Below are 23,547 nucleotides of genomic sequence, written 5' to 3'. Positions count from 1 at the left end.
GTGGCCACATGCCGCCTTCAGCAGGATGTGCGCTGAGGCCAAGATGGCACGCCAGGACAGAGAGGCAGCAAAGCTGGGCCTGATGGCCAGCGGCCCTGCAGAACTCATGGGCACCTCCCTCACGTGTGAGTGACAGTGCTTTCCCAAGGGGCCCTACTGCACAGGGCCTTACGCTTTGGGGAAGTGAATGGACCCATGTGCCCAATACTCCCACCAAAGTCCCCAGAGGAACAGCATTGGTCCTGACAGCAGGTGTCTGGAGCGTCTGCAGGGGAAGGACAACTCAGAGGCACAGGCTAGGATGCAGCAAAACTTTAATATTCGAGTCAAAAGATGGAAAAGAGGTTGCTCCGAGAGGAAGCCCCAGTGCAGGAAGCACCAGGGGCAGATGAGAGCATGGGCTGTGTGGCCATGGTGGGCATCCTGCCAGATGTCTATATGCCCACTCCACTGAGGGAGACAGGACAGAAGATCCTCTCTATGATGAAATTGTGGGATTCAGGGTCCAGAGAAGTTGCGGTGAGCAACAAGGGCACAGGCGGGAAAGGAGAGAGTGGAGAAGGGATAAGGCAGACATGGGCCATGCTCTCCAAGAGACCCATCTTCTTCCAAGGGGTGATGAGGAGGCTTGGTCACCCTGAACACAAGAAGCCTATGCTCTGTGCCCAGTCCGCTACCAAAGTCTGGGTCTCTGGGGGTCTTTCTCCAGAGCCAATGCCAGCAGCTTTAGCACGGGAAGCACCTCCTGCCACAGTAGCGGCTGCCAAAGCCAGAGAGGCCAAAGCCCCCAGAGGAGATGGGCACTCCCTGAGAGCTGAGGATGCTGCCAACGGCAGCGGAGGTGGAGGATCCCACGGCGGTGTTCTGCGGGAAGGAGCTGAGGATGGGGCCGGGCAGGGTCACCACCACGGGAGAGGGCTGGATGAAGACGTTGGAGTCCTGGCACTGCTGGACACAGGGCTCATTGCAGCTGTTGGCCAGCGGGGTCGGGCCACAGGGTCCACATGGCAGGCACGGCAGGCACTGGTTGTAGCAGGACATGTCTCGGGGCAGGACGTGCACCTTGTGGGAGGGAGGCCCCAGAGGAGAATGTTGGTGAGACAGGAGCAGTCTGCCAGCACACCACTGGATAGCAATGGCACATGCTGTTTGGGGAGCCGGCAGATGTCTAAGGAGGCCCACAGCCATCTCCTTCCCTTTGTTCCCAACAGTGTTGGCAAGAACTTTCAGGCCAAAGGAGCTCCCCACCAAGCCCATATCTCGGGACGTACGTCAGCCAAGCCACAGCTTCACTTCATGACACATCTCCTGACCCCTTCCATCGCCCATGACTAGCAACCCGAAAACCCAGCAGAGGAGGAAGGTGCAGGCATGTTATGAGAACTCCCCAGGGATGAAAAGGAGGAGAAAGGCCTTAAGACTCACCTTGTTCCCAGGGAGATGCAGGAGAGAGGAGTGGATGAAGAGAGTGAGGAGATGGGGCCTCTTTTATACCTCTCCTGCATCGCCCCAGGCCCACAGTCACTCTACGCAGGCTGTAATTTTCCATCAGACTCACCTCAAATGCAAAATAGCCTTCCTAATGGCACAGGTTGTGCTTTGGTTTCCGTCAACTCTGCCATTTCATTTCCTCATTTCAGATTTGCCCAATTGGCATCAGAATCTCCTTTTAAGTACCAAGATGAGAGGTCAAGCATTTCCCTGGGCGGGAACACGTCAGTAGGGCAGCAGATGAGTCCTAAGTGCTGGAGGGTGTATTGGGTTTCCGTGGCAAGGTTTTGGTAACGGGGTTCTGCAGGGGTGGTCTCTGTCAGAGGTGTCCAGAAGAACGTAGAAGAAGTCGGCTGGGGGGGGAAGGTGTTTTTAGTTTGTTTTTAGTTTCTCACTGCTCTAGCTTGTTAATAATATGTAATTAATTTCATTATTCTCCCTATTCTGAGTCTGTCTTGTCCATGGTAATAATTGGTGATTGATCTCTCTGTCCTTATGTTTATCCCTTTTCATCACATTTCCTCCCCCTTTCCCTCTGAGGAGGGGGAATTAGAGAGCGGTTGTGATGGAGCTCAGCTGCCCAGCTGAGTAAAACTGCCATAGAGTAGGTCAGAAGGGGTAGAAGATGAGTCCGAAGTGCTGGAGGGGTCCTGCATATCCTGCTGCCTATGCAGTGCCCTCCTGGATGACCAAAGCCTCCCTGGCCTGAGGACACAGCACATCCTTCTACCACTTGGCCTGGCTCCCAGACTGCTCCACCAGTCACAGCTCATTGCCTGCATAGGCAGATGGGCTGTGCTGCAGTTTTGAAATGCCCTGGCACAAGGCTGCTCCTTCTGGGGTGACATGTTGTCTGCTTGTTTGACCTTGTTCCCTCTTGTGGCTGTCTCCTGGGCTCTTCAGGCAACCCATGTTGTCAGCTGCTGTGAGGAAGGCAAAGGTTGCTCTCCCGAGCCAAAAACCAGAGGAATTGTTCACAGGGACAGTGTCTTGCTCCACCACTCTCCTTGCCATACCAAGCACTTTGGCCAGACTCATTCCCTGACCAGCAGCACACCCAAAGACATGCCCTGTTGTGCAAAACATGCCTGCAATCCTGTGAGCTGCCTGAGCTATGAGAGTTCTGGTCAGAAGGTCATGCTGCAGGGTGATGGCTGTTGGGGCTGCCTGGAGCATGGCACAGCTTGAGCTTGGATTCGCATGGAGCTGCTTGGCCAGAGGGGGATTTAGCTTGCATGATGCTCAGGCCTGCAGACAGCAGGCACTCTGGCTTGGCCTCACGCCAAAAGCGTGGCATGTGACCAATCCCAAATTAGAGCATGACTTGTCCTGGGCAGGGAGAGTCTCTCCCAGGAAGCTTGCCTGCTGAAGGCATTCCCTTGCCTTCCTGGGGTGTGTCCCAGCTGCCTCCCATGTCTGCAGGGCAGGGAAGAGCTTTGTTCATGCAGCAGGGATGCATTGCCTCCTTGATGGAGTCTGGGAGATGTTTCTGTAGCCAGGGCCCTTGTGAGCAAGTCCCCTCCCTGAGCATGTCCAGCTGTGTGGCAGTGCTGGTTCCTGCCAGCCCTCGCTAGATGAGGGGAACCTTCCTTGCCCCCCCCAGTGGTGCTGGCTTGTGCTGTTGCCTGAGGAGGGCTTTGGGACGTGGCAGAGGAAGCGTGCTGAAGCTCTAATGCTGGAAGACTTATTGCCTGGGACCTAGCCAGGAGGGATGTTTTCTGCAACCCTTTCTTTCCCACCAGAAAGCACTCAGGAGAGCTCCTACACACAGCCCCATCCCTTTAGCCAGGAGGGTGAGGCCTGTGTGTCCCTTCCCTCCCACCGTCCATGTCTGACCCTGCCCTGGGGGCAGAACTACTCAGAGGAGGTCCACGGGCAGCTCATGGGCATCTTCTGGACATTTCTCACAGAGGCCACCCCTGCAGAACCCCGTTACCAAAACCTTGCCAAGGAAACCCAATACACCCTCCAGCACTTAGGTCTCATCTGCTGCCCTACTGACGTGTTCCCGCCCAGGGAAATGCTTGACCTCTCATCTTGGTACTTAAAAGGAGATTCTGATGCCAATTGGGCAAATCTGAAATGAGGAAATGAAATGGCAGAGTTGACGGAAACCAAAGCACAACCTGTGCCATTAGGAAGGCTATTTTGCATTTGAGGTGAGTCTGATGGAAAATTACAGCCTGCGTAGAGTGACTGTGGGCCTGGGGCGATGCAGGAGAGGTATAAAAGAGGCCCCATCTCCTCACTCTCTTCATCCACTCCTCTCTCCTGCATCTCCCTGGGAACAAGGTGAGTCTTAAGGCCTTTCTCCTCCTTTTCATCCCTGGGGAGTTCTCATAACATGCCTGCACCTTCCTCCTCTGCTGGGTTTTCGGGTTGCTAGTCATGGGCGATGGAAGGGGTCAGGAGATGTGTCATGAAGTGAAGCTGTGGCTTGGCTGACGTACGTCCCGAGATATGGGCTTGGTGGGGAGCTCCTTTGGCCTGAAAGTTCTTGCCAACACTGTTGGGAACAAAGGGAAGGAGATGGCTGTGGGCCTCCTTAGACATCTGCCGGCTCCCCAAACAGCATGTGCCATTGCTATCCAGTGGTGTGCTGGCAGACTGCTCCTGTCTCACCAACATTCTCCTCTGGGGCCTCCCTCCCACAAGGTGCACGTCCTGCCCCGAGACATGTCCTGCTACAACCAGTGCCTGCCGTGCCTGCCATGTGGACCCTGTGGCCCGACCCCGCTGGCCAACAGCTGCAATGAGCCCTGTGTCCAGCAGTGCCAGGACTCCACTGTCGTCATCCAGCCCTCTCCCGTGGTGGTGACCCTGCCCGGCCCCATCCTCAGCTCCTTCCCGCAGAACACCGCCGTGGGATCCTCCACCTCCGCTGCCGTTGGCAGCATCCTCAGCTCTCAGGGAGTGCCCATCTCCTCTGGGGGCTTTGGCCTCTCTGGCTTTGGCAGCCGCTACTGTGGCAGGAGGTGCTTCCCGTGCTAAAGCTGCTGGCATTGGCTCTGGAGAAAGACCCCCAGAGACCCAGACTTTGGTAGCGGACTGGGCACAGAGCATAGGCTTCTTGTGTTCAGGGTGACCAAGCCTCCCCATCACCCCTTGGAAGAAGATGGGTCTCTTGGAGGGCATGGCCCATGTCTGCCTTATCCCTTCTCCACTCTCTCCTTTCCCGCCTGTGCCCTTGTTGCTCACCGCAACTTCTCTGGACCCTGAATCCCACAATTTCATCATAGAGAGGATCTTCTGTCCTGTCTCCCTCAGTGGAGTGGGCATATAGACATCTGGCAGGATGCCCACCATGGCCACACAGCCCATGCTCTCATCTGCCCCTGGTGCTTCCTGCACTGGGGCTTCCTCTCGGAGCAACCTCTTTTCCATCTTTTGACTCGAATATTAAAGTTTTGCTGCATCCCAGCCTGCGCCTCTGAGTTGTCCTTCCCCTGCAGACGCTCCAGACACCTGCTGTCAGGACCAATGCTGTTCCTCTGGGGACTTTGGTGGGAGTATTGGGCACATGGGTCCATTCACTTCCCCAAAGCGTAAGGCCCTGTGCAGTAGGGCCCCTTGGGAAAGCACTGTCACTCACACGTGAGGGAGGTGCCCATGAGTTCTGCAGGGCCGCTGGCCATCAGGCCCAGCTTTGCTGCCTCTCTGTCCTGGCATGCCATCTTGGCCTCAGCGCACATCCTGCTGAAGGCGGCATGTGGCCACTGCTGGCCTCCAGCGAGGAGCCAGAGCTGCAGGAGACCCTGGGAGGGCAGCAGCCACACAGGTTCCTGGGAAGGGGCAGCAGGGGAGAGGGAGAGAGGCGAGAGGAGGGGCGGCAATTCCTTCTGCTCTGGGGGCAGCTGTGCTGGGCGGGGAGGCTTGTGCAGAAAATGGCGCCAGAGCAGGCCAGGAGAGGGAGTGGGGGAAGCAGGCTGTACTGGCTCTGGCTGTGATTGAGGCAATTGTCTTCACCATAGGCAATATGGTGCTGTGTTCTGATTGTGTGGCTAAAACAGTGGAGGTGACGCACCAACGATTTAGCTCAGCATCAAGGCCTTCTATGTTTCCGTCTCTGCACTTTCACAGAGCAGGCTAGGGTTGGGGAAGTTTTCAGGAGGGGACACAGTCAGGACAGCTGACCCAAATTTACCAAAGGGATATTGCATACCATAGAGCATCATGCTTGGCAAGAAAACAGCGGGACAGTTCTTCCAAAGTAGCCATCCTGTAGAGACTTGCTGGCATCGGTCTTCTGGTGGGAGTTGATGAGACACAGCCTTTGCATCACTTGCTTTTTCTCTTTTGTTTCCCATTCCCTCCTTAAAATGTCTTTATATCAACCGGGGAGTTTTCCTGTCTCTTCATCTTCCAACTCTCTCCCCTGTCCTGCTGCGGCTGCAGCGTGAGCGAGTGCATGGTGGGTGCTTAGATGCTTGCCAGGGTCAACCCACCACACAGTCCTCCCCCTACTCCTTCCGTCTGTTCCCTGGGCTTCCTGCAAAACCTTGTGGGGAAGAGGGAGGCAGGGAGAGACTGAGGGCAGGAGGAGAGACAGCAGGTGCTTTCTGAGTGTCTCTAAGGGCCGTCCACAAGCTCCCCAAAGCAGCACCGCAGGCACCCAGAGCCCAGTCTGGCAGATGTCTTCCTGCCAGCCTGCCCTCACGCCACATCATCTATCTTGCAGCCCCTCTATGGCAGCAGACCAAAAGCTGGTCCAGGAAAAGTTACTTGGGTGGCAAACCCGTCCAGAGAGAAGTGACTCCCAGCAGTGCTCCGAGACATCGAGGACACCAATGACATCCCGGGCTGTGTGAGCAGAAGCATAGTCAGGAGCTCAAGAATCATAGAATTACAGAATCATGGAAGGGCTCAGGTTGGAAGGGACTTTAATGATCATCTAACTCCAAGCCCCCTGCCACAGACAGGGATGCCACTTGCTGTATCAGATTGGCCAAGGCCCCATCCAGAATGGCCTTGGACTCCTCCAGCAATGGGGCATCCACAACGTCTCTTGGCAACCTGTTCCAGTGCCTCACTACTCTTACAGTGAAGAAATTCCTCTTAAGGTCTAGTCTAAATCTGTCCTCTTTTAGTTTAAGACCATTCCCCCTTGCCCTATCATGTTCTACCCAAGTAAAGAGTCCTTCTCAATCTTTTTTTCTGAGACCCCTTTAAGTACTGAAAGGTTACAATGAAGTCTCCCAGGAGTCATCTCTTCTCCAGGCTGAACATCTCGAGCTCTCTCAGCCTTTCTTCATAGGAGAGGCGCTCCAGCTGTCTGATCATATTTTACCCTACTCTGGACTCGCTCTAAGAAGTCCACATCTTTCTTGTGCCTGGGGCCCCAGACCTGGACTCACTACTCCAAATGTGGCCTCACGAGGGCAGAGCAGGATAAAGTCTCTCTCCAAGTCTCTCTCCACACAGCTGCTCTTGATGAGTTCTTCTCCCTGTCTGTACTCCTGTGTGGGACTGCCCTGAGCCAGGTGCAGCACCTTGCAGTTGGACTTGTTGAACCTCATGCGGTTCACATAGGCCCACTTCCCCAGCCTGTGGAGGTCCCTTTGAATGGCACCTCTTCCTTCTATCAACTGCACCACAGAGTTTGGTGTCATTGAGGGCAGTGACAATCCCACTCCGCTCAACACTCCTCCAAATGCATCTAGAACACTGTGTCCAGTTTTGGGCTCTGTAGCAGGAAAGACTTTGACCAAGCACAGCAAGTTCTGCAGTGTTGTTGTTAGGAAGGGTTTTCCTGGCTCCTCCTGGGCAGCTATGCCCTCCACCTTGTCAAGGACGTAGTCATCCCTCGTTCTTTACTACTTGCTTCATGCTGTTGTGCTAATCAGAGAAGAAGCAACAGTGTGCACACCAAAATGCACAGAGGCCACTCAACTACATTGGATAATTCCATCCAGCTCTAAGTAAGCAGATATTTAGAATCCAGACGGTGACCTGATGCGTGAAGAAGCATTCTGAATGCAAGCCTGTGTTAATGATTGCTAAGCATGAGCATCAGCAACCACCCGCTCCCAGAACTACCAGTCAGCAACACCTCTCTCCCCAGGCACCCTGGAAGAGTAGCTGCAGGGGAAGGACAACTCAGAGGCGAAGGCTGAGATGCAGCAGAACTTTAATATTCGAGTCAAAAGATGGAAAAGAGGTTGCTCCGAGAGGAAGCCCCAGTGCAGGAAGCACCAGGGGCAGACGAGAGCATGAGCTGTGTGGCCTTGGTGGGCATGCCACCATTTGACCACCTGTCTGCTCCACTGAGGGAGAAGGGTCAGCATGTCCTCTCAATGATGACGTTGTGGGACTCAGAACACAGTGGAACCGTGCTGAGTAACAAGGACATTGGTGGGAAAGGAGAGAGTGGAGGAGGGGAAAGGCAGACATGGGCCGTGCTCTCCGAGAGACCCATCTTCTTCCAAGGGGTGATGGGGAGGTTTGGCCACCCTGAACATAAGAAGCCTATGCTCTGTGCCCTATCCGCTGCCAACATCTGGGTCTCTGGGGGTTTTTCTCCAGGGCCATTGCCAGCAGTTTTAGCACGGGAGACACCTTGTGCCGCAGGAGCGGCTGCCAAAGCCAGAGCGGCCAAAGCCCCCGGAGGAGATGGGCACTCCCTGAGAGCTGAGGATGCTGCCAACGGCAGCGGAGGTGGAGGATCCCACGGCGGTGTTCTGCGGGAAGGAGCTGAGGATGGGGCCGGGCAGGGTCACCACCACAGGAGAGGGTTGGATGACGACAGTGGAGTCCTGGCACTGCTGGACACAGGGCTCATTGCAGCTGTTGGCCAGCGGGGTCGGGCCACAGGGTCCACATGGCAGGCACGGCAGGCACTGGTTGTAGCAGGACATGTCTCGGGGCAGGACGTGCACCTTGTGGGAGGGAGGCCCCAGAGGAGAATGTTGGTGAGACAGGAGCAGTCTGCCAGCACACCACTGGATAGCAATGGCACATGCTGTTTGGGGAGCCGGCAGATGTCTAAGAGGCCCACAGCCATCTCCTTCCCTTTGTTCCCAACAGTGTTGGCAAGAACTTTCAGGCCAAAGGAGCTCCCCACCAAGCCCATATCTCGGGACGTACGTCAGCCAAGCCACAGCTTCACTTCATGACACATCTCCTGACCCCTTCCATCACCCATGACTAGCAACCCGAAAACCCAGCAGAGGAGGAAGGTGCAGGCATGTTATAAGAACTCCCCAGGGATGAAAAGGAGGAGAAAGGCCTTAAGACTCACCTTGTTCCCAGGCAGATGCAGGAGAGAGGAGTGGATGAAGAGAGTGAGGAGATGGGGCCTCTTTTATACCTCTCCTGCATCGCCCCAGGCCCACAGTCACTCTACGCAGGCTGTAATTTTCCATCAGACTCACCTCAAATGCAAAATAGCCTTCCTAATGGCACAGGTTGTGCTTTGGTTTCCGTCAACTCTGCCATTTCATTTCCTCATTTCAGATTTGCCCAGTTGGCATCAGAATCTCCTTTTAAGTACCAAGATGAGAGGTCAAGCATTTCCCTGGGCGGGAACATGTCAGTAGGGCAGCAGATGGGTCCTAAGTGCTGGAGGGTGTATTGGGTTTCCTTGGCAAGGTTTTGGTAACGGGGTTCTGCAGGGGTGGTCTCTGTCAGAGGTGTCACAGAATCACAGAACTGTAGGGGTTGGAAGGGTCCTCAAGAGATCACCGGTTCCAACCCCCCTGCCAGAGCAGGTTCCCTAGAGCAGGTTGCCCATGTAAGCGTCCAAACGGGACTTGAATATCTCCAGAGAAGGAGACTCCATAACCTCCCTGGCCTGGCTATTCCAGTGTTCCATCACCCTTACCGTGAAAAAGTTCTTTCGCATGTTGGTGCGGAACTTCCTGTGATCATTTTTTTGGCCATTGCCCCTTGTCCTGTCCCCACAAACCGCTGAAAAGTGGTTGGCCAAATCCCTCCGTCTCCCACACTTAAGATATTTGTAAACATTATTAAGATCCCCTCTCATTCTTCTTTCCTCAACGCTGAACAGACCCAGAAGCTGCCCCATATTAGATAAGAGCCAGTTTCAGCTGGCTCCAAACTGGCCTGCTGCTGTCCAGAGCCAAACCAATATGCAATGTTTTTTTGGGCTGTGTGAGAACAGAATTAAGAAAAGGAAAACTACTCCTGCACAACAGCAGCTGGGACAGCGAGGAGTGAGAAACAGCCCTGCAGACACCAAGGTCGGTGAAGAAGGAGAGGGAGGAGGTGCTCCAGGTCCTAAAGCAGAATCATAGAATCATGGAATCATTAAGGTTGGAAAAGACCTCCAAGATCATCTGGTCCAAGCATCCCCCTATCACCAATATCATCCACTAAAGCATGTCCCCAAGTACCACAGCCAATCTTTCTTTAGACACCCCCTGGGATGATGACTCCACCACCGCTCTGGGCAACCCCTTCCAATACCTAACTACTCTTCCTGAGAAGAAATTTCTCCTCATTTCCAACCTGAACCTCCACTGGCGCAACCTGAGGCCATTCCCTCTAGTCCTATCACAAGTTATCTGTGAGAAGAGGCCGACCCCCAGCTCCTTTCAGGTAGTTGTAGAGGGCAGTAACGTCTCCCCTGAGCCTCCTCTTCTCCAGACTAAACAACCCCACTTCCCTCAGCTGCTCCTCCCAGGACTTGTGCTCCAGACCCTTCACCAGCTTTGTAGCCCTTCTCTGGACACACTCCAGGGCTACGATGTCTTTATAAACAAAGATATTAAAGAGGATGGGCCCCAACACCGACAACCCTGGGGAACACCACTCGTGAAAGGCCAACAGCTGGATTTGACTCCATTCAATCAGAAGTTCCCCTGCGGCCCGTGGAGAGGCCTCTGGTGGAGCAGGCTGTCCCCCTGCAGTCCATGGGTAGCACGGTGGAGCACATCTCCACACTGCAGCCCATGCAGGATTCCCCAGCGGAGCAGGTGGATCTTGCCTGAAGGAGGCTGTGGCCCATGGAGAGGACCACAGTGGTGCAGGCCCTGGGCCAGAGCTGCAGCCCGTGGACAGGAGCCCATGCAGGAGCAGGGGTTCTGGGGGGAGCTGCCGCCCATGGGGGAACCCGTGTTGGAGCAGTTTGTTCCTGACAGATGGACCCCGTGGTACGGACCCATATTTGCAGCAGTTCTTAAAGAGCTGCTGCCTGTGAGAAGCCCATGCAGGATCAATTTGGGAAGGAATAAATCCTGTGGGAGGGACCCTAATTTGGAACAAGTGCAGGGAGTTACTGTGAAGGAGGGGCAGAGTCGAAGTTTTATGGACTGACCACAGACCCCAGGGCATGTTCCCCTGCGCCACCTGGGGGAAGAACATAGAAGAGGGTGGCAGGGGAGGTTGTTTTTAGTTTGTTTTTAGTTTCTCACTGCTCTAGCTTGTTAGTAATAGGTAATTAATTACATTAATCTCCCTATTCTGAATCTGTCTTGTCCATGGCAATAATTGGTGATTGATCTCTCTGTCCTTATCTCAACCCTTGATCCCTTTTCATCGCATTTCCTCCCCCTTTCCCTTTGAGGAGGGGGAATAGATAGCAGTTGTGATGGAGCTCAGCTGCCCAGCTGAGTAAAACCGCCATAGAGTAGGTCAGAAGGGGTAGAAGATGAGTCCCAAGTGCTGGAGGGGTCCTGCATATATATTCTGCTGCCTATGCAGTGCCTTCCTGGATGACCAAAGCCTTCCTGGCCTGAGGACACAGCACATCCTTCTACCACTTGGCCTGGCTCCCAGACTGCTCCACCAGTCACAGCTCATTGCCTGCATAGGCAGATGGGCTGTGCTGCAGTTTTGAAATGCCCTGGCACAAGGCTGCTCCTTCTGGGGTGACATGTTGTCTGCTTGTTTGACCTTGTTCCCTCTTGTGGCTGTCTCCTGGGCTCTTCAGGCAACCCATGTTGTCAGCTGCTGTGAGGAAGGCAAAGGTTGCTCTCCTGAGCCAAAAACCAGAGGAATTGTTCACAGGGACAGTGTCTTGCTCCACCACTCTCCTTGCCATACCAAGCACTTTGGCCAGACTCATTCCCTGACCAGCAGCGCACCCAAAGACATGCCCTGTTGTGCAAAACATGCCTGCAATCCTGTGAGCTGCCTGAGCTATGAGAGTACTTGTGAGAAGGTCATGCTGCAGGGTGATGGCTGTTGGGGCTGCCTGGAGCATGGCACAGCTTGAGCTTGGATACGCATGGAGCTGCTTGGCCAGAGGGGGATTTAGCTTGCATGATGCTCAGGCCTGCAGACAGCAGGCACTCTGGCTTGGCCTCACGCCAAAAGCGTGGCATGTGACCAATCCCAAATTAGAGCATGACTTGTCCTGGGCAGGGAGAGTCTCTCCCAGGAAGCTTGCCTGCTGAAGGCATTCCCTTGCCTTCCTGGGGTGTGTCCCAGCTGCCTCCCATGTCTGCAGGGCAGGGAAGAGCTTTGCTCATGCAGCAGGGATGCATTGCCTCCTTGATGGAGTCTGGGAGATGTTTCTGTAGCCAGGGCCCTTGTGAGCAAGTCCCCTCCCTGAGCATGCCCAGCCGTGTGGCAGTGCCAGTTCCTTCCAGCCCTCGCTTGCTGAGGGGGAGCTTCCTTACCTGCCTTGTGGTGCTGGCTTGTGCTGTTGCCTGAGGAGGGCTTTGGGACATGGCGGAGGAGGTGGGCTGAAGCTCTAATGCTAGGAGAAGACATATTGCCTGGGACCCAGAGACGAGTCCCAGCCAGGGAGAAGATGTTTTCTGCAACCCTTTCTTTCCCACCAGAAAGCACTCAGGAGAGCTCCTACACACAGCCCCATCCCTTTAGCCAGGTGGGTGAGGCCTGTGTGTCCCTTCCCTCCCACCGCCCATGTCTGACCCTGCCCTGGGGGCAGACCTACTGAGAGGAGGTCCAGGGGATCCAGGATCAGAGGGTAGTTCAGTCCCCAGTCTGTAGTGCTGCAAGAGTTTGTTCCTCCTCCTGTGCAGGACCTGCTTTTTGTCCTTCTAGAACGCCATGAGGTTCCTGTGGGCCCATTCCTGCAGCCTGTCTAGGTCTCCCCTTGTGGCAGCCCTGCCCTGGAGTGCATCAGCTGGACCTCAGTTACTGTCTTTTGCCAAGTTAGTGGAAGTGGTAATGGCATCAAGGCAGACAGCTGAAAGCATTGGCACAACCTGGATGCCTGGGGAGGCAAGGACAGGTGACCGTTGGAAGGACCCATGCAGGACAGAGGAGAGAGAAGCTTGTGGCGCATCTTTAATGAACAGGACCTTGGATGCTCTGCTGAGGATTGCAGCTCCATGACGAGTGGGACCTCTTCCTGCAAAACACATTACCAACCATTCCCCCAAAGTGCACCAAGCCATGTCCTGTCCTCTGCCTGAATGCAACCACAGCAGCACTCGGGCTGATTTTCTGCTCATACTGATACGATCCTGCTGGGGTATTCCTTGGGTCCCTCCTAGCAGCACTAGAAAGTAGCCTGTATGGTAAAATAGGCATGTCAGAAATGAGAAAATGAAATGGCAGATTTGATGGAAACCAAAACAGAACCTGTGCCATTAGGAAGCCTATTTTGCATTTGAGGTGAGTCTGATGGAAAATTATGGCCTGCATAGAGTGATTGTGGGCCTGAGGCAGTGCAGGGGAGGTATAAATGCAGCCCCATTTCCTCTGTGTCTTCATCCACTCCTGTCTCCTCCATCTCCTTGGGATCAAGGTGAGTCTGAAGTACTTTATCCTCTTCTCCTTCCCTGGAGATTTGTTAGCAAATGCCTGCCCCTTCATATTCTCCTGGATCTTGGGAGCGCTAGTCATGGGGGAGAGAAGGCATCAGCAGGTGTGTCATGGAGAGGAGCTGGGGCTTGGATGAGGTGTATCTGACGCTATGGGCTATGTGGGGATCTTTGTGGATCTTGACTTTCTTACCAAGGACATTGCAGACCGAGGGAAGGGGAAGGCTGTGGGCCTCCTTACACAGCTGCCAGTTCACGAAACAGCATGTGCTGTGGTTCTCCCCTGGTGGGCTGTATGATGCTCCTCTCCCACTTATGTGCTCCTCCTGTTCCTCTCTCACACCAGGTACACGTCCTGCCCTGAGACATGTCCTGCTACAACCAGTGCCTGCCGTGTCTGCCATGTGGACCCTGTGGCCCGACCCCACTGGCCAACAGCTGCAATGAGCCCTGTGTCCAGCAGTGCCAGGACTCCAACGTCTTCATCCAGCCTTCTCCCGTGGTGGTGACCCTGCCCGGCCCCATCCTCAGCTCCTTCCCGCAGAACACCGCCGTGGGATCCTCCACCTCTGCTGCCGTTGGCAGCATCCTCAGCTCTCAGGGAGTGCCCATCTCCTCCGGGGGCTTTGGTCTCTCTGGCTTTGGCAGCCGCTACTGCGGCAGGAGATGTTTCCCCTGCTAAAGCTGCTGCTATCTGAACTGGGGCCTCTTCAGAGAGTGACCTCATTTCCCTCTTTTGACTCGAATATTAAATTTCTGCTGCATCCCAGTCTGCAGTGCTTAATTGTCTTTCCCCTGTAGACACTCCAGACACCTTCTGTCAGGACCGATGCTGTTGCTCTGGGGACATCAGTGGGCATGTGGGCCACATTGGGACCATTCACCTTCTCCAAGGGTGAGGCCCTGTGCAGTAGGGCCCCTTGGGAAAGCACTCTCACTCACACGTGAGGGAGGTGCCCATGAGTTCTGCAGGGCCGCTGGCCATCAGGCCCAGCTTTGCTGCCTCTCTGTCCTGGCGTGCCATCTCAGCCTCAGTGCACATCCTGCTGAAGGTGGCATGTGGCCACTGCTGGCCTCCAGCGAGGAGCCAGAGCTGCAGGAGACCCTGGGAGGGCAGCAGCCACACAGGTTCCTGGGAAGGGGCAGCAGGGGAGAGGGAGAGAGGCGAGAGGAGGGGCGGCAATTCCTTCTGCTCTGGGGGCAGCTGTGCTGGGCGGGGAGGCTTGTGCAGAAAATGGCGCCAGAGCAGGCCAGGAGAGGGAGTGGGGGAAGCAGGCTGTACTGGCTCTGGCTGTGATTGAGGCAATTGTCTTCACCATAGGCAATATGGTGCTGTGTTCTGATTGTGTGGCTAAAACAGTGGAGGTGACACACCAACAATTTAGCCTATCGTCAAGGCCTTCTATGTCTCCCACTCTGCACCCTGACAGAACAGCCTAGCATTTGCCTGGGACAGAGTTAACATTCCCCATAGCATCCCCTAGAGTGCTGTGCTCTGCACTTAGAGCCAGAACGGCATTGCTATCTCACCAGTGTTTGTGTTACTGTGGAGCAGTGCTGGCGTAGCATCAAGACTCTCTGCTAGCCCCCAAGGGCAGGAGGTGGGGAATTGGTGAGTGGTGGGGAGGGGTTATCTGCAGGGCAGCTGAGCTAAACCAACCAAAGTGCTATTCCACACCATTTGTTGTCACACCCAGTAATAGAAGCAGAGGAAGAAGAATGAGTGCTCTTGTTATGAAAACATCTGTCCTCCCAAACAACCACTGTGGTTATTGAGGCCCAGGTTCCCAAGATGTGGCTGAAAATCGCTTACTGTTCGGAAGGAGAGAATAATTTGTTTCCCTTTTCTTCCTTGCATCTTTTGCTTATTTTTTCTCTTTTTTTTTTTTTTCCTTAAATTTGATTGTCCTTATCTCCACTTGTGAGACGATTTTATTTTTCCCATTGTATTTTCTCCACCCCTTCTCATCCATTTATGATGGGGAGCAAGAGAGCAGTGTGGTGGAATTCAGTTGGCCAGTAATGAGAAACCATCAGAGTAGGCAGGTGCTTAGAAGGGGACACAGCTAGGACAGCTGACCTAAATTGACCAAAGGGATATTGCATACCATATCGCATCATGCTCAGCAACAAACCAGGGGACAGTTGTTCCAAAGTAGCCATTCTGCAGTGACTTGCTGGGCATTGGTCTGCTGGTGGGAGGTGGTGGGACACAGCCTTTGCATCACTTGCTTTTTCTCTTTTGTTTCCCATTTCCTTCATAGAATGTCTTTATGTTGACCTGGGACTTTTTCTCACTCTTGGTCTTCCAGCTCTCTTTGGCTGAGTGTGCAGTGTGAGCAAGTGGGTGGTGGGTGCTTAAATGCTTGCTGGGTTCAACCCATCACACAGGCTCACAGGCAGTGCATTGTCCTCCTCCCCCTACTATTTCCATCTGTTCCCTGGGCTTCCTACAAAATTTTGTGGGGAAGAGGGAGGCAGGGAGAGACTGAGGGCAGGAGGAGAGACAGCAGGTGCTTTCTGAGTGTCTCTAAGGGCCGTCTACAAGCTCCCCAAAGCAGCGCCCAGGTCACCCAGAGCTCAGGCTGGCAGATGCCTTCCTGCCAGCCTGTCCTCATGACACATCATCCATCTTGCAGCCCCTCTATTGCAGCAGACTGAAAGCTGGTCCAGGAAAAGTTGCTTGGGTGGTAAACCCATCCAAAGAGAAGTGAATCCCAGCAGTGCTCCGAGACATCGAGGACACCAATGACATCCTGGGTTGTGTGAGCAGAAGCATAGTCAGGAGCTCAAGGCTGATGACAATTGCACTCTGCTCAGCATTCCTTCAAATGCATCTAGAACATTATACCCAGTTTGGGGCTGTGTAGCAAGAAAGACATTGACCAAGCACAGCAAGTTCTGCAGTGTTATTGTTAGGAAGGGATTTCCTGCCTTCTCCTGGGCCGCTATGCCCTCCTCCTTGCCAAGGAAGTAGTCGTCCCTTCTTCCTTACTATGCTGTTATGCTAATTAGAGAAGAAGAAAGAGTGTGCACACCAAAATGAATGCAAGCCTTTGTTAACGATTGCTAAGAACGAGCATCATCAGAACTACCAAAATGCACAGAGGCCACTCAACTACATTGGATAATTCCATCCAGCTCTAAGTAAGCAGATATTTAGAATCCAGACGGTGACCTGATGCGTGAAGAAGCATTCTGAATGCAAGCCTGTGTTAATGATTGCTAAGCATGAGCATCAGCAACCACCCGCTCCCAGAACTACCAGTCAGCAACACCTCTCTCCCCAGGCATCCTGGAAGAGCAGCTGCAGGGGAAGGACAACTCAGAGGCACAGGCTGGGATGCAACAGAACTTTAATATTCGAGTCAAATGGGGGAAAAGACATCACTCTGAGAGGAGGCCCCAATGCAGGAAGCACCAGAGGCAGATGGGAGTGTGAGCTGTGTGGCCATGGTGGTCATCCCACCAGCTGTCCATCAGCCCACTTGCTGTAGGAGAAGTGCCAGCAGGTCCTCTCTAGGTTGATGCTGTGGGACTCAGAGCCCAGTGGAGCAGTACTGAGCAAAAGAAGGACACAGATGGGAAAGGAGAGAGTGGAGGAGGGGAAAGGCAGACATGATTTTTCCAAGAGCCCAGACAGGCTCCATCCTCTTGCAAGGGTTGCTGGGGATGGTTTGACCCCTCTGAATACAAGAAACCAATGATCTGTGCCCAGTCCGCTACCAACTTCTGGGTCCCTGGGGATCTTTCTCCAGGACCATCACCAGCAGCTTTAGCAGGGGAGGCACCTTGTGCCGCAGTAGCGGCTGCCAAAGCCAGAGAGGCCAAAGCCCCCGGAGGAGATGGGCACTCCCTGAGAGCTGAGGATGCTGCCAACGGCAGCAGAGGTGGAGGATCCCACGGCAGTATTCTGCGGGAAGGAGCTGAGGATGGGGCCGGGCAGGGTCACCACCACGGGAGAGGGCTGGATGACAACGTTGGAGTCCTGGCACTGCTGGACACAGGGCTCATTGCAGCTGTTGGCCAGTGGGGTCGGGCCACAGGGTCCACGTGGCAGGCATGGCAGGCACTGGTTGTAGCAGGACATGTCTCAGGGCAGGAGGTGAACCTGATGGGAGGGAGGGACAGGAGGAGCACATAGGTGAGAGAGGATCAGTCTGCCAGTCCACCCCAGGAGAGCCGTGGCACATGCTCTTTGGGGAGCTGTCAGCTGTACAATGAGGCTCAAGAAATCCTTCTTAAGATTCAACCCAAAAGGTCTGCCAAGAGCATCCAGACTGAGCCAGGTCCTCCCCTGGCCCATTGCTTGGGATACATGTCAGTAGAGCCCAACTTTTCTCCATGATACATATGCTGTTCTCTTCCCTCTCCCATGAGTAGCATCCCTGGGAAACCAACAGAGGATGAAGGTGCAGGCATGTGCTAACAAATCCCAAGGGAAGAAGAAGAGGGGAAAGGGCTTCAGACTCACCTTGATCCCAAGGAGATGGAGGAGGCAGGAGTGGATGAGAGACTAAGGAGATGGGACCACTTTTATACCTCCCCTGCACCGCCCCAGGCCAACAGTCACTCTATGGACGCCGTAATTTTCCATCAGACTCACCCCAAATGCAAAATAGGCTTCCTAATGGCACAAATTTTGTTTTGGTTTCCATCAGCTCTGCCATTTCATTTCCTCATTTCTGACATGCCTATTTTACCATACAGGCTACTTTCTAGTGGTGCTGTGAGAGACTCAAGGAAGACCCCAGTAGGTTCTTATCAGTATTGGGCAGAAAAGGAGCCCGAGTGCTGCTGTGGTTGCATTCAGGTAGAGGACAGGACATGTCCTCTGGGATTGCAGAAAACTTTTCCCCACCTGGCTGGGACTCGTCTCTGGTCCCAGGAAATACGTCTTCTCCTAGCATTAGACCTTCAGCACACCTCCTCTGCCATGTCCCAAAGTCTTCCTCAGGCAACAGCACAAGCCAGCACCACAAGGGGGGTAAGGAAGCTCCCCCTCAGCAAGCGAGGGTAGGCAGGAACCGGCACTGCCACACGGCTGGGCATGCTTAGGGACGGGACTTGCTCACAAGGGCCCTGGCTACAGAAACATCTCCCAGACTCCACCAAGGAGGCAATGCATCCCTGCTGCATGAACAAAGCTCTTCCCTGCCCTGCAGACATGGGAGGCAGCTGGGACACACCCCAGGAAGGCAAGGGAATGCCTTCAGCAGGCCAGCTTCCTGGGAGAGACTCTCCCTGCCCAGGACAAGTCATGCTCTAATTTGGGATTGGTCACATGCCACGCTTTTGGCGTGAGGCCAAGCCAGAGTGCCTGCTGTCTGCAGGCCTGAGCACCATGCATGCCAAATCCCCCTCTGGCCAAGCAGCTCCATGCGAATCCGAGCTCGAGCTGTGCCATGCTCCAGGCAGCCCCAACAGCCATTACCCTGCAGCATGACCTTCTGGCAAGTACTCTCATAGCTCAGGCAGCTCAGAGGATGGTCGGCATGTTTTGCACAAGAGTGCTTGTCTTTGGGTGTGCTGCTGGTCAGGGATTGTGTCTGGCCAGTCCTCAGGACTGATTCCCCAGGACTTGCTGAGCAATCATTGGGCTCGGGAGAGCCAACTTCAGTTTTCTTACAGCAGCTGACAACATGGCTTGCCTGAAGAGCCCAGGAGACAGGCACAAGAGGGAACAAGGCCAAATAAGCAGACAACGTCGCCCCAGAAGGAGCAGCCTTGTGCCAGAGCATTTCACAGCTGCAGCACAGCCCATCTGCCTATGCTTCTGCTTTGCTTAATGAGGTGTCTGAATGGTGGAGCAGGCTGGGAGCTAGGCCAAGTGGTAGAAGGATGTGCTGTGTCCTCAGGCAAAGGAAACTTTGGGTATCGAGGAGGGCACTGCATAGGCAGGAGGATATGTGCACTTCCTTGTAAACAGGGTCCAAATGTGGTCAAAGCATTTCCACAGACACATGTCCCATGCCTGCATAGAGCCGCTCAAGAACGTGGGACTCATATTCAGTCCCTACTGACATGTTTCTGCCAGGGGAAACGCTTGACCTCTTATCCTTGTACTTGAAAGGAGCCTCTGTGGCCAAATGGGCAAGTCAGAAATGAGGAAATGAAATTGCAGAGGTGACCAAAACCAAAACACCACTTGTGCCATTAGAAAGGCTATTTTGCATTTGAGGTGACTCTGCTGGAAAATTATGGCCTGCGTAGAGTGACTGTGGGCCTGGGGCAGCGGAGGATAGGTATAAAAGCAGCCCCATCTCCTCAGTCTCTCATCCACTCCTGTCACCTCCATCTCCTTGGGATCAAGGTGAGTCTGAAGGCCTTTCTCCTCCTTTTCATCCCTGGGGAATTCTCATAACATGCCTGCACCTTCATATTCTCCTGGATCTTGGGAGTGCTAGTAATGGGAGAGGGAAGAGAGCAGCAGTTATGTCATGGAGAGAAGCTGGAGCTTGACTCAGGTGTCTCCAAAGCTATGGGCTAGGTTATTCTTGACAAGGACATTGGAGACAAAGGGAAGGAGAAAGCTGTGGGCCTCCTTAGACATCTGCCGGCTCCCCCAAACAGCATGTGCTGTTGCTATCCAGTGGTGGGTTGGACACTGCTCAACAATCACTGCCATGTTCCTCCTGTCCCTCTCTCCCACCAGGTGCAAGTCCTGCCTCGAGACATGTCCTGCTACAACCAGTGCCTGCCGTGCCTGCCATGTGGACCCTGTGGCCCGACCCCGCTGGCCAACAGCTGCAATGAGCCCTGTGTCCAGCAGTGCCAGGACTCCAACGTCGTCATCCAGCCCTCTCCCGTGGTGGTGACCCTGCCCGGCCCCATCCTCAGCTCCTTCCCGCAGAATACTGCCGTGGGATCCTCCACCTCCGCTGCCGTTGGCAGCATCCTCAGCTCTCAGGGAGTGCCCATCTCTTCCGGGGGCTTTGGCCTCTCTGGCTTTGGCAGCCGCTTCTGCGGCAGGAGGTGCCTCCCTTGCTAAAGCTGCTGGCAATGGCTCTGGAGAAAAACACCCAGGGACCCAGAAGTTTGTAGTGAGACCAAGTTAGTAGACTGAGCACAGAGCGTCAGCTTCTTCTGTTTGGGGGGGTTAAACTACCCCAGTACATCTTGCAAGAGAATGGGGCCAGCCTGGGCTCTCGGAAAGCATGGCCCATGTCTGCCTTTCTCGTTCTGCACTCTCTCCTTTCCCACCTGTGTCCTTGTTGCTCGGTGCTGCTCCACTGAGCTCTGAGTCCCACAGCGTCAGCCTAGAGAGGACCTTCTGGCCCTTCTCCCTCAGTAAGTGGGCACATGGACAGCTGGTGGGATGCCTGCCATGGCCTCCTATCACAGGCTCTCTTCTTCCCATCGTGCTTCCTGCACTGGGACCCCCTCTCAGAGTGATCTCATTTCCCTCTTTTGACTCTAATATTAAAGTTCTGCTGCATCCCAACCTGTGCCTCTGAGTTGTCCTTCCCCTGCAGTGGCTCTTCCAGAATGCCTGTGGAGAGAGGTGATGCTCATTGTTTTTTCTGGGATTAGGTGTTTGGCAATGCTTAACACCTTGTGGCTGTTCGGGCGTTTAGCAATTGTTAACACAGGCTTCCATTCATTATTCTTCTTCATGTGTAAGATCACCCTCTGGATTCAAAATATCTGCTTACTTAGGGCTGCATGGCCATGGCAGTCGTACTGCCAGCTTTCCATCTCCCCTCTCTACTGTGGGAGAAGTGCCATAGGGTGCTTCCTATGCTTATTATGTGGGGTTGGGATGTAGAAGAGGTTTATTTAGTCAAACCCAGACAGTATCAAAACTTTCTACAGTGGTTATGGATATGTAGCGAAGGTCATGGGGACTCAGATGGTCTCCTTAATTCTGCTGGGGTGGTGAAAGGATGTGAGACAGTTAACATGGACAGTACAGGTCAATAATTGGCTGCTGAACTGGTGTCAGTGACAGAGTTTTGTGTTCTATGATCATAGGACCTTGTTTGATGGTCAGTGTATTCTTGTGAGAGATGGGAAGCTCCTTACTAAGTGGGGCAAAGATTTTTTTGGTCAACAGAATGTCTGACCTCAAAAGGAGGGAAACTCCTTTTAAAGTAGGAAATAGGGACAGTGTAACCAGCAGCCTTGTGAGAATGATGGATAGGGTTGCTGAATAAAGGTCATGGAATGATGTGATAGGAACAGATCACAAAATCAACAAAATGGAGTTTAAGCAGGATCACCTCCAGCAGTTGTGGATTAGCAATGGTTCCTACTGTGCAGCCTTATGGAGATATGTCCTAAACTATCCCTAGGAATCCAACATCTTGACGTGCCCCTCTTAAGTGTCTGTAAGCTAACGCATACAGTATAGGGAATAAACAATATGAGTTTGAGATGGGTACATGGTTGTAGGTCTATGGTCTTACTTACTGGGATTATGGAGACATGGTGGGATGGCTCCCATGCCTGAAATCTTGCTGTTGAAGTATAAACGCTGTTTAGGAAGGACAGGCTATGGAGACAAGGAGTGGGCATTGCTCTCTATGTCAGAGACCAGTTGAAATACATGGAGCTCTGCCTGGGGATGAATGAGGAGCTGACTGAGACTTTATTGGTTAGGATTAAACAGATGAAAGAGTGAGGTAACATTATAGTGGTATCTGCTACAAACTACCTGGTGAAACAGGCAAAGTAAATGAGGCCCCCCACAGACAAATAGGAGCAAACTTGTTGACAGTGCACTCTATTCCTTCATTCAAGACATCGATAAATATATTGAATAATATTGGTCCCAGTAATGACCCTTGAGGGACTCCACTAGATACAGGCCTCCAACTAGACTCTGTCCCATTGACCACAACTCTCTGGCTTCTTTCCTTCAGTCAGTTCACAGTCCACCTCACTACCCGATCATCCAAACCACATTTCCTCAGTCTAGTTGTGAGGATGCTGTAGGAGACGGTGTCAAAGCCTTACTGAGATCAAGATAGACCACGTCCACTGATTTACCATCATCTATCCACCTGGTTATGTCTTCATAAAAGGCTATCAGGTTGGTCAAGCATGACTTCCCCTTGGTGAAGCCATGTTGACTGCCCCTAATGACCATCTTATCCTTGATATGCCTAGAGACAACACCAAGGATAAGTTGTTCCATCACCTTTTCGGGGATGGAGGTGAGGCTGACCTGTCTATAGTTACCTGGATCCTCCCTCTTGCCCCTTTTGAAGACCAGAGTGACATGCTTTCCTCTAGTCCTCAGGCACCTCTCCTGTTCCCCATGACTTGCCAAAGATGATGGAGAGTGGCCTAGAAATTACTTCCATCATCTCCCTCAGCACCCGCAGGTGCATCCCATCAGGACCCATGGATTTATGGATGTCCAGCTTACTTAATCAGTCCTTAACCCAGTCCTCATCAATCAAGGCAAACTCCTCCTTTATCCTGACTTCATCTGGGGCCTCAGGAGTACGGGACTCCTCAGGACAGCCTCCAGCATTATAGACAGAGACAAAGAAGGCATTCAGTAATTCTGCCTTCTCTTTATCTTCTGTCACCAGGGCTCCCATATCATTCATCAGAGGGCCTACATTGCCTCTAGTGTTATTTTTACTTGCAATTTATTTGTAGAAGCCCTTTCTTTTGACATTGACCCCTCTTGCAAGTTTTAATTCTAAGGAGGCCTTAGCTTTCCGAGTTGCCTCTTTACATCCTCTGACAACAGTCTTATACTCCTCCCAAGTGGCCAGCCCCTCCTTCCATGATCTCTAGAATCTCCTGTTCCACTTGAGTTTGGCCAGCAGTTCCCTGTTTAGCCATGCAGTTCTCCTGGCTCCCTATCTTGGCTTCCTACCTGTGATGCAAAAGTGTCCTTCACTGTCTGGGATTTAGTGTCTGTCTGTCAGGCAGCATTTATGACCCCTTTCTCGCCTTCAAAACCCAGTCATCTCTTCACACATGCATGCACACACACACTCCCTTCTTTCTGCCTGCCTCTCTCAACCTCTCTGCTCTCTGTCTTGGGCACTTTACTCCACATTCCCCTCCCTTTTTCCTTCTCAACAGAAGGGCAAAAGAACTGATCTTTCTGTATTTTTTCCTGTTACGAAGCCCAGAATGAGAGGGTCCTATGGCCCCTTCTGCTCAGTTCAGGAAAATACGCAGTTTAATTAGAGAAAAAGAAAAAAGGAAAGGAAAGGAAAGGAAAGGAAAGGAAAGGAAAGGAAAGGAAAGGAAAGGAAAGGAAAGGAAAGGAAAGGAAAGGAAAGGAAAGGAAAGGAAAGGAAAGGGAAGGGAAGGGAAGGGAAGGGAAGGGAAGGGAAGGGAAGGGAAGGGAAGGGAAGGGAAGGGAAAGGGAAAGGGAAAGGGAAAGGGAAAG

At 53.3% G+C, this 23,547-nt stretch overlaps 3 protein-coding genes and 3 pseudogenes across 6 annotated transcripts; 3 read left to right on the top strand and 3 right to left on the bottom strand.

The window, feature by feature from the left end:
* Positions 1-297: 297 nt before the first annotated feature.
* LOC310885837 (feather keratin 1-like) lies at positions 298-2,311 on the bottom strand (annotated as a pseudogene). Its single transcript, XR_014589246.1, has 2 exons — positions 1,426-2,311; positions 298-1,062 (listed from the first exon to the last, which is right to left on the bottom strand). The product of XR_014589246.1 is annotated as a feather keratin 1-like (transcript).
* Positions 2,312-3,547: 1,236 nt separating this feature from the next.
* Positions 3,548-4,896, top strand: LOC310885845 (feather keratin 1-like; annotated as a pseudogene). The gene is made up of 2 exons (XR_014589245.1): positions 3,548-3,783; positions 4,147-4,896. The product of XR_014589245.1 is annotated as a feather keratin 1-like (transcript).
* A 2,705-nt stretch (positions 4,897-7,601) lies between these two features.
* LOC310885839 (feather keratin 1-like) lies at positions 7,602-9,474 on the bottom strand (annotated as a pseudogene). The gene is made up of 2 exons (XR_014589244.1): positions 8,729-9,474; positions 7,602-8,366 (listed from the first exon to the last, which is right to left on the bottom strand). The product of XR_014589244.1 is annotated as a feather keratin 1-like (transcript).
* A 4,080-nt stretch (positions 9,475-13,554) lies between these two features.
* Positions 13,555-13,869, top strand: LOC310885530 (feather keratin 1-like; the record flags this gene model as incomplete). The annotated part of the gene is made up of 1 exon (XM_083808995.1): positions 13,555-13,869. One exon carries the CDS (start codon positions 13,555-13,557, stop codon positions 13,867-13,869), a length of 315 nt encoding a protein of 104 aa, XP_083665121.1.
* A 2,657-nt stretch (positions 13,870-16,526) lies between these two features.
* LOC310885859 (feather keratin 1-like) lies at positions 16,527-17,687 on the bottom strand. The gene is made up of 2 exons (XM_083809661.1): positions 17,662-17,687; positions 16,527-17,298 (listed from the first exon to the last, which is right to left on the bottom strand). Exon 2 carries the CDS (start codon positions 17,275-17,277, stop codon positions 16,963-16,965), a length of 315 nt encoding a protein of 104 aa, XP_083665787.1. The 5' UTR covers positions 17,278-17,298; positions 17,662-17,687; the 3' UTR covers positions 16,527-16,962.
* Positions 17,688-19,483: 1,796 nt separating this feature from the next.
* LOC310885858 (feather keratin 1-like) lies at positions 19,484-20,631 on the top strand. The gene is made up of 2 exons (XM_083809660.1): positions 19,484-19,500; positions 19,843-20,631. Exon 2 carries the CDS (start codon positions 19,864-19,866, stop codon positions 20,176-20,178), a length of 315 nt encoding a protein of 104 aa, XP_083665786.1. The 5' UTR covers positions 19,484-19,500; positions 19,843-19,863; the 3' UTR covers positions 20,179-20,631.
* Positions 20,632-23,547: the final 2,916 nt, after the last annotated feature.

This window comes from Anser anser, assembly GCF_964211835.1.
Source record: "Anser anser genome assembly, chromosome: 23".
In the NCBI taxonomy this organism is placed as follows: domain Eukaryota; kingdom Metazoa; phylum Chordata; class Aves; order Anseriformes; family Anatidae; genus Anser; species Anser anser.
The sequence above is the reverse complement of the archived record's forward strand: the minus strand, read 5'-3'. Positions and strand labels throughout refer to the sequence as shown.